The following is a 12997-nucleotide window of genomic DNA, read 5'->3' as shown; positions in this document are numbered from 1 at the left end:
GCGGCAATATTTAGGCCTAGACAACGATGTCAAAATTATTACTAGCCCTTGTCGAATGGCAGGAGGAAGGATTCCCCCTCGGTGTGATAAATTTACGTGCCATAGATGACCCGCCTCTCCCATTTGAAGATTACACAGTTGGGTTAGACGTTTACGCCAAATGCCAAGGATTCCCGGGGTCACATCCCGCCAAAATTTTAAAGATGGGTGGTAGGTTCACAAGATTATAAATTATGAGCAATATGATCTTTAAAATCATGTGTCTCATTTATAATTTATTGTACATTTCAACAGACGATAAATATCTTGTTTTCTTGTTTTAACACTATTTTAAATGATAATAAGAATAATGTTGAAAATCTTGAGTTATTTCCCTTATTTACTGTGAAGTCTAAAACGGCTTTCACCCAAAACATGCAGTGAGAAGTCATTATAATCATGCATAATATATAATACTTTTGCTATTAAAATTTTTAATTAGTTTTAATTCAAAGGAATATGAAGATAATTAAACTCTTTCTAAATGTTTGTAACAATCAATATACATGTAACTGTACATTTTAATAGATGATAGAAGAGAATTACACAATGAAATGGATCTCCTTAGGACAACACCTAGATTGTGTTCCACTGAAGAAGAAACTTGGTAATTATACTTATTGATTTATTTATTGATTATGGTCTATTTGACTGTATTGAACTTGAAAAAAAGGGGGGTAAGCATAATTTTTTTGTTTAAAGGGGGAGGAAATAAGCACCACCCTCAATTTTACCTGGTCTGTGAACCCCTGTCAATCAGATGAAATTAAGCCTGAGATTGGATACTGAAAATTGATTGACATTTTGTTACCTGCCGTTGTGTATATCTTGTATACCTTGGCTGGGGATCGTACCGATTATTGAATTAACAGCCAGTCTTTGATTCCTACCGCATATATGAAACATCGTGATAAAGAAGCAGCCAGAGCTGATATTATTTTTTTTACTTTATGATAAAGTAATTACCCATATATAATTTATACTTAATCAGTCTGTCAGACAATTAAATAAATGAAAAAGAAAATCAGTCATTTATCTATTTAAATTGTAATTAAGAAAGGGGGATTCATTTCACTGTACAATCTATAATGCAGTATAGGTTATCCAAATTTACACGTGCATCGATTTTACTTACAACAGAAAATACCGAACTGCATTGGAAGCATCATGTAATTTAATAAAATAATAATTTCTTTTTTATAATTATGAGATAGTCATATTGTCCAAGTTAAAAAAATTTCAAGACGTGTAATATTTCTCCGAGACATGGTGATGAAAGTTACGGTAAAATAACCTTTTTTAAGAGAAATAAGCAGTATTATAAAAGCTGTCATTGAATATGCAAGTTATGTTTAGAATTATGGATCCCGAGGAAAAAGTAGGATAAAGTGACTATATTCCCGTTTCGTCTAACTGTCGGAGAAACAATACGCAGATGCCATGACCATTTTTACGAAACTGTTCAAACATGCGTCATGGGTTAATCACATAGGAATTATATAAAAAATACTTGCCTAATTTATTATATATTTTCTACAAAATTTAGCCTTCAAACAGGATTTCTAAGTTTTAGAGACTTATTCAGGACCGCGCTTTTTTCTACTTTCGTTTTGCAAATGACTATTTCCCTCGGTGTCGTCAGCTTACAACCAAAGATTTGAAATTGATTAACGCACAAAATTAAACTAAAATTGTCTCCTTTATTCAAACATATTTTTTAAAAAAGAATTGAACTAAAGGAATCAGTCTACATAAAAAATTTAGCATGTTTTATTTCATAAATTTGACGATCAACATTACGATTGAGCAACACGCGAAGTTAAACTATGTCTTAGGAAAACATTTACAGGTAATATACAGGTAACATCCTGTGTATATGGGTAGGTATACACAAGCCAGCTTGGTTCCCTTGGGGCTTCACAGCCGTTTCAATTAAGCTCCACCCCACACCAAACTTACCTGAGGAAAACCAACCGGTTGAAAACCTCGGCCTTTAAATGGGATTTGTATCCAATATGTTTCACAGTGTGATTGCATGCAGAAATTAAAAATATTTTACTCTATAAATACAACATTTTTTATATATTAAAATTAACAGTGACTCCCCCCCCCCCCCTTTACTGATAAGTTGCTAAAATTTACATTTTCAGGTCACCTGAGTCACTCAGGTGACCTATTGCTATCCGTTTTTGTCCATCGGCATTTGTCGTGCGTTTTGCGTTAACAATTGAACATTTTTAGCTTCTTCTCTGAAACCCCTCAACCAATTTCAACCAATTTTGGCATATAGCACCTATAGGTGAAGGGGAACAAAAATTGTGAATTTCATAGTCCCTGCCCCCCTGGGGCCTGAAGGGTAGGGCTGATATCACCAAAATTAATGCAATCTTTAAAAATCTTCTTCTTTACTCCTGGACATCAAGCAGTCAAACTGTTGGCCTGATTGTTATAAGGATTGAGCCCTCTACCAAAATTGTGAAATTCATGGCCCCAGGGTCGGGGGTTCTGGTGCTAGGGTGGGGCTATATACATCATATAGTGAAAGTGCATTATTTCTTTGAAAATCTTCTTGTCTGCTCCTCGATATTAAATAAACTAAGTACATAGTTATGATGAGCAAGAGTGCCTCTACCAAAATTGAGAATTTCATGACCCCAGGGCCAGGGGTTCTGATGTTAGGTGTGGGGGGGGGGGACTCTATTGATTATATAGTGAAAATGCATTAAATCTTTGAAAATCATCTTCTCTGCTCCTGGGTACGAAATAAACTAACTAAGTACATAGTTATGATGAGCATGGCTGCCAAAATTGTGAATTTCATGGCCCCTGGGTCAGGGGTTCTGGTAAAAGGGTGGGGGTGGGACTCTATTGATTATATAGTGAAAATTCATAATTACTTTCAAAATATTTTTTTCTACTCCTGGTTATAAAACAAAGAAACAAAGAAACAAGTGTATAGTTATGATGAGCAAGGATGCTTTTACAAAATTTTTAAAACTTGTGGTCCCAGGGGTTCTGTTTTTTCTCGGGGGGGGGGGGGGGGGCTCTATTAGATTATATGGTGAAAATGTGTGAATTCTTTGAAAATCTTCAACTAATTGCATAGTTAGGATGATGAGGGTACCTCTTCCAATTTTGTAAATTTTCATGATCCTAGGTCATGGGTTTTGGTGTTAGGGTAGGGCTGTGTTAAATAGTGAAAATACATTATTTCTTTGAAAATCTCCTCTGCTCCTGGGCATATTGGAAGCAAACAGAGTAAAAGTTTTAATAAGCAAGGTATTTTTACCAGAATTTTGAACATCTGGACCATTTAGTCAAGTGTTCTGGTCCTGGCCAGGGCTCTATTAATTTGTAATCTACTGAGTGAGGTTATTCCCCTTTGGCATTCACCTTAAGTTTGATAATCAATCACTGTAGATAATGTATTTGAAAGGATAATAGAATAAGAGAATTATGCAAGAACATTTATTGTATAATACAAAAAGTACTTTCATAGTTTTAATAATCAGGTAGACTTGGAAATAATAGATGAATAAAAATGAAACAAAAATAACTTATCTTTTTAAATGTTCTTCAAAGGCCAAGTGAGGCCAATGTGAGAGGTTATAATATAGACATTTTGTTAAAAGTCTGCATGATAATAGTGATAAATGGGGGACAGATAGAAAGATACTAGACCAATTATTTTGTTGATCTTAATCGTGCTATTTTTCTTGCTATTGGGCAACAAAGCTTCATTTATCAGTTTATGGATCCTCTAAATTGTTGTACTCAGGTGACCGTTAAGGCCCTTGGGCCTCTTGTTTTTTTTCATGCTGGGTATGAATGATACATGTACAAACACTGCTAAAAAATACTTTAGCCTCTGCGTTTACATACTAATATACCACTTACAACTAATTTTGTACATTTTTTTAATGTAACTTAAATTTTTGACATGATGATTTTAGCTTTGAGCAATATTGTAAATTTTCTATTCATTTTTCTAAAACATTTTACAGCATGCCTCAGGAAAAATCAGCTGAAAAGCAGCTTCAGGGTAAAGATAGGAATAAGAAGCAGAAAGTCGAAAAAGCAAATAAGAAGAAAATGGAAGAAGTCAATCCGATTGACAAGAAAAAGGCACAGGAAGAAATGAGAAAAAAGAAATTTGAAGAGAAAAAAAATGAGGCAATTCTGAAGAAAAAAGCCAGGACAGAGCTAAATACCAAAGTTTTGCGAGAGTTGAATATTGACTTCAATAGGTAAACATTTTTTACACAGTGATTTTTCTACATTTTTTAAAAGGGGCCTGGGCCTTTACAATTGGGAAAAATCATCGACATTTGTATCAAATTGGGAAAAATCAAAAAGATTGAAATTTAATTGGCAGGTAAAATGAAATACTGGTATATAAGTAAATGTAACATCATTTATTCAATTTATTTGCTAAAAAGTAACAAATTAGACACAGTTCTAAATTCTTAACCCTTTTTTTAATCTTTGAAAGTTGTCATTAATTGTGACCAACCTATATTTCCATTTTTTTTTGGTCATAATGGTAGACATAAGAGAAAATCTTTCTTGTAATAGCCATTGAAGATAAACTAATCTGACATGATAAATGACAAATCATTTTTTTTTCAAACTAATTATTAAAGCTTTTTTATGACCCTAGCTAATCATATTGCTGCCATTTCTCTGCAATACTAGTTGCATCTGCCGGATGTAGAAACAGTTTGATTTTGATGCTTACTGTAGAGTTACTAGTACTTGGATTCACAAATAGAGCTACGTTTTGCCGGTTCACATGCACATTACACTTTCTTACGATGTATTTATACAACAGGTTTGACATGACCATGTGTTTTTCTAAGTCTTGTAAACGCACGACGTAATCTGTTGTTTCTTACTATTATTTTAAGAGTCTGAATGACCGAGAACAATAGCGTTCCATTTTAGATAAGTCGTACGTAAAAAATTCAATATAACAAAAACAACATCGGTTTTGTTTTGGGAAAAAAGCAATAGAAATTGGGGAAAAAATCGGTAATTTTTGAGAGGGGAAAGGGCCGATATTCGGACCTAAAGAGGATGTAGAAAAATCACTGTTACAGCACTATAGTATTATACATGTATAAAAACAAAGAAATAGAAATTAAAATAAAACACAGTTTCAGTATCAGTGTATAAGGAAAACAAGGTATAAACAGGGTTGTCCCTAAGAATTGAAATAGCAGGTGACATTAAAAAAGTAGAAGGGGTTTTTGGGTTCCTCCCTAACAGGATGGGGGGGTTGAGGGGGAATACCAGAATAACCAAGGGATTACATCATTATAGGCGGGGAAATTCCCCTGCCCCCGGGTCTTAGGGACAACCCTGATAAACTCTTACCAATTGGCTAACAAGCAGTTTGTCACTATTTTTCAGTTAATTTGGAAGTCTTTTCTATAGCTAGCAAACTGCTGCTTAAAGCCTTAAGCAATTGTTAAATTGCATACCCATTATGAATTAATAATGTCGCATTTTTTATCAGTAGCAAAGAATAAGTCAGCCATTTCATTGCAAAAAATATTCTCTTAAAATATTGACTGGTCAATATTTTTGTAACATTTCAATTATTGACTGTTGTTCATTCATATTTTATTTATTTGTAGAATTCAAAACGAGAACAAAGACACTGAGGAAGACTTACTACCTCTACTACCTCTTCAGGACATTGACTTTACACAGTTGTGAGTAATAGTTCTCAAAGATATCTCCTCATCTTAAAATAATATGTATATTTATACAATATTTAAAAGTAAAACAATGTTAAAAATTTAAAACAAATTGCTGTAAAATTTTGAATAATATGTAACTTGTTTTTACTTGGTGTGGTAAATTAACAGTTACACATTTTTTTAACACTAATATGGTAAATCATTCTTTTTTTTAGAGCTGATGACTCTGATCATGAGGAGGATGCACTCGATGCTGAATTGATTGCTTTAACGTAAGCAAAAGTGATTTCACATTTGTATTAGATTGAAGTTTTGTTAAAAATCTGAGTTTGCATCAAAAGAGGGTTAATTGAGTTATTCAATCGCCTAAATAATGAGTGATATTTTATTATGATGTAGGTTATTATTCTAACAAAATATAAGTTTGTTCCCATTACATTGAATTTAGAGTAATAATTGTTATCCTTAGTAATTCAATTCAAATTGAAAATGTTTATGCTTCTGTAGCAAAGTATGATACATTGTATTGTGTTTATAGGGACCTGCCAGTTCAACAAGTGAATGCTAAAGGGCACAATACTGTGGCTCAAAAAGCCCCTCGAAACCGAGCACTGGAGGTGAAGTATGCTGAAGCAATTAAAGAAAATGGCATTCTAAAATGCAGTAGGTTAAATTAATCATTTCAAATTGTATATCGATGCAAAATTTTTCTGTAAATTGTACAAGTCAAAGTTTAGTTATTAGAGAGGTTGAGATTAAGACGTGTACAGGTAACGTGTACGTGTGTTACATGTATAACTACATGTACACGTACCTGTTTTTGTAATTTATCAGTTGAGATTTCATAACCTGTAGGATATAAACGTGTACATGAATTTACTTAATTAACTTCAAATAAATGGTGAATTTCTTAATCAATCTGCATGCAAATAAAGTTTAAAAATCTAATTAATGTATCACAAGAATATATTCACTCATCAATTAGATTATTTTTGTTGTAAAAGCACAAGTTTGTACTTAGTGTAGACGACACTTTTCAAGTTTAGAGATTTAACTCATAAAAACCTTCTCGTCACAAAAACGGAGGACGTAATATGCGATGAATTTAGGTGATTCCCCTTGTACACGTTTGAAATCTCAACCTCTCTAATAATTATTTAAATTACAGCTTTTTAGGTTTCTAAGTTTTGACTTTTTTTTGTTCATTTTGAATATTAAAATTGTGCAACTTTTTTTTTTTTTTAGAACTTTCAGAGGCTTACAAAGAGTTGGAGGAGTTGAAATTGAAAAGCCAGAATATGTCAAAAGAAAATAATGGTATATCTCATTCTGTCATTAATTACAGTTAATTAGTGTGACAATGCAAGTTTCAATAGTCATTAAAATTGTATTGGTTCAGAATCTATGGAACTACATAAGACTATTTAGTAATCATGTATAAAGTAAACACATAACAGTTGTTTAATAGTTTCAATGGGTCTGCATTAAAAAACAGAAACTTTGCAATTGTCATTGAAACCCCACATTTTTAAAAAATTGAATTATTTTACAGAGGATTACACCATGCCAAAGCCTGGTAAACTTTCGAGTGATGTGGCAAAAAGATACAAGGTAACTGATGTATTTAAAGTATTATAGGTACTAGCTGTTATGATTCAAATAATAAGTTTTAAGGGGAAAGTTTAAATCAATATGGCTGACCTTGTTCGAAAAGCCATTTAGTTTTAATTATTAAAATGGTTTTAATGACCATCTTGTTCAATGAACTCCATAGCCAAGTGGTTAATGGTTAATGTATGGAATTGTGAACCACACATCCCGAGTTCGAATCCAGCTTGGGCTTTTAATTGTTTGTATTTACTAAATTGAATATTTTGAAATTTTTTATCCCCAAAATGCAAAAAGTTTTGCTTATTTGACACATGTACAGTTTATTCATCATGATATCTTTCATAATCAACTAGTGCTAATTGTAACGGGAACCGTTACAGATGTTCCCCAAACGGCTCCCCAATCCCTTATGATGCCCCATTCCCTACAAGCTTCAATAAATTAGACAATACTTTTGTAATATAGATGGACACTTTATTTTTAAGAGTATTTCATTGGAAAACTACTCCGATATAGCCATATGGGTATTAGCCAATCAAATTTCAGCGCCTGTGCTTGCACATGTTTTCTACATTTTTCAAATTAATTTTCTTATAGTGTCTCACAATACATACATTTGTGTTAAATATTAAAGAATCTCATTGAAAAATAAGAGAGATGTAACCCTTTAAGTAATAGCCAATCAGAATTCAGCATACGCACATGCATGGCCTTGCATTCAATTTTGATAGTATCATAATGTAGGAGCTCTATGTGCCTATCCATGTCGTAAATTTCATCCTGTTTTGTTGAAAACCAAGGGAGTTATAGACATTTAAAGTTTCAACCAATCAGATTGCAGCACACCTGCATGCGCGTGTGTTCAAGAAATTTCCTATATAACATGCTGTAGCACCTTATAATATATACTTATATTCTAAATTTCAAAGTATTTTGTCAAAAAAGAAGGAAATTACTGAGATTTTTGTATCAGCCAATCAGAGAAGAGGGCACGTGCATGCGCGTGAGTTCACGCTAATTTGACCATGTTATCTTGTCTAGACTACTAATATATCTTTATATTTTGAGTTTCAAAGCAAGTCATCAAGAAATATAAAAGTTACGGCTTCATCAAGTATATCAGTCATTTCACTCATTGCACGCGCGCGCACGTGCATGCATGTGCGCGCAAAATGACCTTCGTTCCGAACACCTACACAACATGCCTATTAACCCTAAAAAGGTTTCATGTCAATCGGATGAGTGGTTCTATGAGAACACTCCCGGACAAAAAAGTACCGGAGAAGAAAGTAGAAAAAAAGAATAATAATAATAATAATAATAAGAAACAGAGTAAAAACAATATGTTCCCAAACTTCGTTTGGGGAACATAATTATCTGCTGATTCAAGGGACTTTTTCCAGGTGTAGACAAGGACCACAGTATGATATAAAAATATTTAATCAAGATGTAGACGTAAATAATTTCATTGATATTTGATTAATGTAGATTTTTTCTGACTACATCTTAAAAATACAGACTAATCAGTAATCTAGTATTATTTCAGATGGTTGAACTAACACCTGGATCAGGTGTGTACCTCTATCAACATGATATTGACCACGTACAAAGAGTGCGAGACCCTTCTGCCCAAGGAACAGCTGCCTATGGTAAACGGATGGCAAAACTCCTCATGAATATATTCTTCACCAAGAAAGACTTTCCTGATTGCAAGCTGTCTCCCAATGCTAAAGGCCATCTACTGCTAGATGAAACCATAACAAGTGCAATTATCAGTATGTTTTCATTATATTGTTCTTTCACATGTCAGTCATAACATTATGGCTTTACAAATTGAATAGTCATTATTTTTAACAAAGTATACAGATTAAATAGTCATTATTTTTAACAAAGTAAACAGAGTAACATATTTGGAATTTAAAAAAGAAAGAGATTTTGTATCTATCTCTTCTGTTTGATCACTGGATATCAGTGTATGTACATCTAACCCTTTTTATACCTCCTTCCATTTATAAAAGAGCTCCATCTGTCTTTTTCATTTCCGTATCTTTCTGTATAAATACAATTTATAATAGACCTGCATTTTAAGAATCACCTTAGACCTGACATTTTTTTTAAATTAATGATGTTTAAATTTAAATATCTATTATTTTCATTAATTTGTTTTCAGATTTTTCAGCGCAGAAGTCATGTGCAACAAAAGGGGCTATTCGTCAAGCAATGGCTGCAAAATTATCATCTGCAAGAGCTAAGAGCAAGAAGGTTGTGCAGCATGTAGAGTAGACTTCAATATACATATGTGTGTGATAAAAGAATTCACATTAGTTTTTATTAATAGTTGTTGTATTTTACAAAGGCAGCCAACCATATTCATGGTATACATCAGTTCTGTTTTGCTGTCCTAACGGGTACTTGAAATATTTGAAACACGCTGCATCTCTACTGCCAACCAAAGCTTCCATATTTGGGTATACAGTACTGCTGTGCAGTACTAATTTAAATATTTGAAACATGCTGCAACTCTACTGCCAACCAAAGCTTCCATATTTGGGTATACAGTACTGCTGTGCAGTAGATGTTTGAAACACACTGAAACATGTCTACTGCTTAACAGCACAAGTACTGCAGGCCAGTAGACTAGAGGTATTCAAGAATTACTGCAGGGCAGCATATACTGCCTGGCAGTCCTTTTTGCAGTACAATTGCAGTCTTAATTAACATATTTGAAACATACTGCAAGTCTGCTGCTTCATTTCATTTTTCCATTTAAAAGCTCTGCAGTACATTTGCAGCACTACTGTAGCTCTACTGATAGTCTACTGGGATTTTATACTGATAATGTGCTGCATATGTACTGCAATTATGCTGCAATTCTGTAAGGGCAATATGAGAGGTAATAATACAGGGTTAAAAAATAAATATTTTGTTAATAGTCTGCATGGTACATGTAATAATGGTAAATGGGGGACAGATAGACCAATTATTTTGTTGATCCTAATTATACTGTTTTTCTTGCTTTTGGACAACATAAGCTTCATTTATCAGTTTATGGATCCTCTAAATTGTACTCAGGTGACCGTTAAGGCCCTTGGGCCTCTTGTTTCATTTTCAGTCATGCATATATTATCCATGGATAGAGACCATCAAGGCCTTGGAGGATGTGACCCGTTAATCAACCCAGTCTTTTTACCCAAAGGTTACATGGAAAATTTTAAAATCGAATGCCCTTGTCAGTTTCTGATGATCACACGCAATCCCAATTCAAAAGATAATTTGGATCTTTCTGTAAAAAAATCCAGTTCAATTTCAGAGTTGTACATGTACATTAGTAAACTAGTTTGCACAAGGATATTGAATCTTCGGATGTCAGAAATTCTTCCATGTTTAAGTTATTCTTCATCTACCTTTGAAAGTACAGTTTCTACCTCAAGACATCCAAATTTATCATTACTGTTTGAAGCTTTAAGGCATTTAAATGCTGTTTCTGTGCAAGTATATCCAGTTGGACAGAAACAGCTGCATATTCGAGATTCTTCAACAAGTGTGTGCAAAGAGGAAACACAATCATTTTCAATTCATCATACCAGAGGAAAACCTAATAATATATTTTTGGAAGAAGTAAAGACCTCTTTAAAATGGAGTGGAAAAGATGACAAATATACAGTAAAGAAGGATTTTGTGAGCAAGATAAATGGGACAAAATTAAAGAAATGCATTCCTCAAACTATCAAATATGAAGGTAATATAACACTTTATTTATATAAATGGAGAATAATTGTGAATGCTCAGGAATCACAGAAAAAAAAAATCGTACATTAATAAAAGAAGATTGGTGAACATGACAAGCGAAAAGCCTATAGTGTGACAAACATGAAGGTGAAAAATTAAATCTCAATTATATCAAAATTTTCCTTGATATTTCATCTTACATTAAAATATACTTATGTACAAACCCTACAATACGTTGTATTTCCATTAGTGAACTCTTCAGAATTAGAGGAGAGTTTGGTCGTCTGACTGGGACAGCATGGCATTGCAGATAATACAAAACATGCCAGTATCTAACCAATTTTAAATGTTAAGTGCATTTGTCATTCTAACTAAAGAATAGAAGAACTAAAAGACATATGAAAATGAGCGAAAACCCTAACTTTATTGTCCATAAATAAAAATACGACATTTCCGAGGTATGTGTATTGACTTTAAATGTACCATTACGATAAATAGATACATACGATCACCAATAGATGTAAATTAATATCCTTGTCATCTCTACTCTTGATTTAAATAAAGTTCACAACAATAAAATATTTCATATTCATTTTGTTAGGATTTGTTCATCGACATTCAACGTGTTGTTTACATGTTTATGTTACGTTTGTCCCAGAAATCCCGCGAGATTTGTACATTCTCCAACTTTTTCACAAAAGAGCGCACTAAGAACTATAACTCTTCAATAATGGAAATAGAACGTATTGGCAAAATTCTCACAAAGATTGAAATTATTTGCTTATGAAATATTATACACACACTAAAAAGGGCAAAAAGAGTCATTTTCTCATAACACTTTTTTTTCGATATGAGTGGGTCTTCGCTACATTTTTTTTGAAAGTTAATCCTTATAGTTTGCATAAAAATAATTTAGTTTCCAAAAACAGGGAGCAAAGACCCACTATACCTTAAAAATATACTTTTATGACATAACATTAGCACTTGAAGTCAATTGAAAAAAAGGTCTTATCACAAACATGATTTAAATGCCACTATGAAAAAATAAAAAAAAATCAAAAAGAAATCAGGACTTGCAGTGTTTTTTTCCCTTATATAACTGGTACCGATAAATGGTACCACTCCCAATGCCCAAAAATTTTAATTTTTCCCAATTTTGAGACTAAAATTTCCCAATTCAATTGCCAAGCAACAGACTACGATCATGACATCATATTTCTTTTTAAATGAAACATTGAACAAGTTGACTAATAGTTTCAGTTCCGGTGAAATCAAAAGTAGAGATTAGTCGTAATATGGCGGGACCTGTGGTGTAAACAGTGTAGTGTGACAGTCATATATTTTGACAAACTGAAAGCATGAAAATACAAAAACAAGGGACATTGATATGAAAAACAATAAATACTTGTTGTTTATTCTTTGAAACACGGGGTATTAGGTAATGAGGTTGGAATAAACGCAAAATACGTTTCATTTGTTTAAATGACAGAAAATTCGCCTTTTTTCTACTTCGATATGCTATTTTTTTCCCCAATTAAACCTGTACCGGACCCTTTCCCAATGGGTAGAAAAAAATCACCGACTTGTGTAGTCTAGTGGTTGGCGTGCTAGTCTGGAAAGAAAATGATCCTCAGGATTTTTATTGCCAGGGTTCGAGCCCCATTAATACCTCATTAGTTTTTAATGAAAGAATAAATTTTGCCAAGAAAATTTTCCTCAGAAAAGTTTTCTTTATCATCATTTTATAAATTTCAATAATGAGATCTTTACTCAAATACTAAATTCACTAACTGAACATGATTTTTATATATCTGAAGCTGTTATAGGCTTTTTGTACACTATGTTCGCCCATCTCCTTTTTAACATTTTGTTATAATTCTTCATTTCAGATATATTTCATAAAAATATGGTTA

At 32.9% G+C, this 12997-nt stretch overlaps 2 protein-coding genes across 3 annotated transcripts in view; both read left to right on the top strand.

Moving 5' to 3' along the window:
* The window catches only part of LOC133203866 (uncharacterized), a 53735-nt gene that overhangs the window by 10271 nt on the left and 30467 nt on the right, over positions 1-12997 (top strand). For both annotated transcript variants that reach the window (XM_061339665.1, XM_061339663.1), the window contains exon 2: positions 10468-11094. In XM_061339665.1, coding sequence (XP_061195649.1) covers positions 10470-11094 — 625 coding nt within the window. In that variant the 5' untranslated portion in view covers positions 10468-10469. The remainder of the gene's footprint in view (positions 1-10467; positions 11095-12997) is intronic.
* Positions 594-9679, top strand: LOC133204232 (uncharacterized). Its single transcript, XM_061339975.1, has 9 exons — positions 594-646; positions 3987-4286; positions 5679-5756; positions 5960-6016; positions 6283-6407; positions 6990-7061; positions 7297-7355; positions 8902-9130; positions 9526-9679. Exons 1-9 carry the CDS (start codon positions 594-596, stop codon positions 9636-9638), a joined length of 1086 nt encoding a protein of 361 aa, XP_061195959.1. The 3' UTR covers positions 9639-9679.

The sequence above is a fragment of the Saccostrea echinata genome, unplaced genomic scaffold (genome assembly GCF_033153115.1).
Source record: "Saccostrea echinata isolate AGI-Se365-2 ecotype Australia unplaced genomic scaffold, CSIRO_AGI_Sech_v1 ptg000052l, whole genome shotgun sequence".
NCBI lineage: Eukaryota > Metazoa > Mollusca > Bivalvia > Ostreida > Ostreidae > Saccostrea > Saccostrea echinata.
The sequence above is the reverse complement of the archived record's forward strand: the minus strand, read 5'-3'. Positions and strand labels throughout refer to the sequence as shown.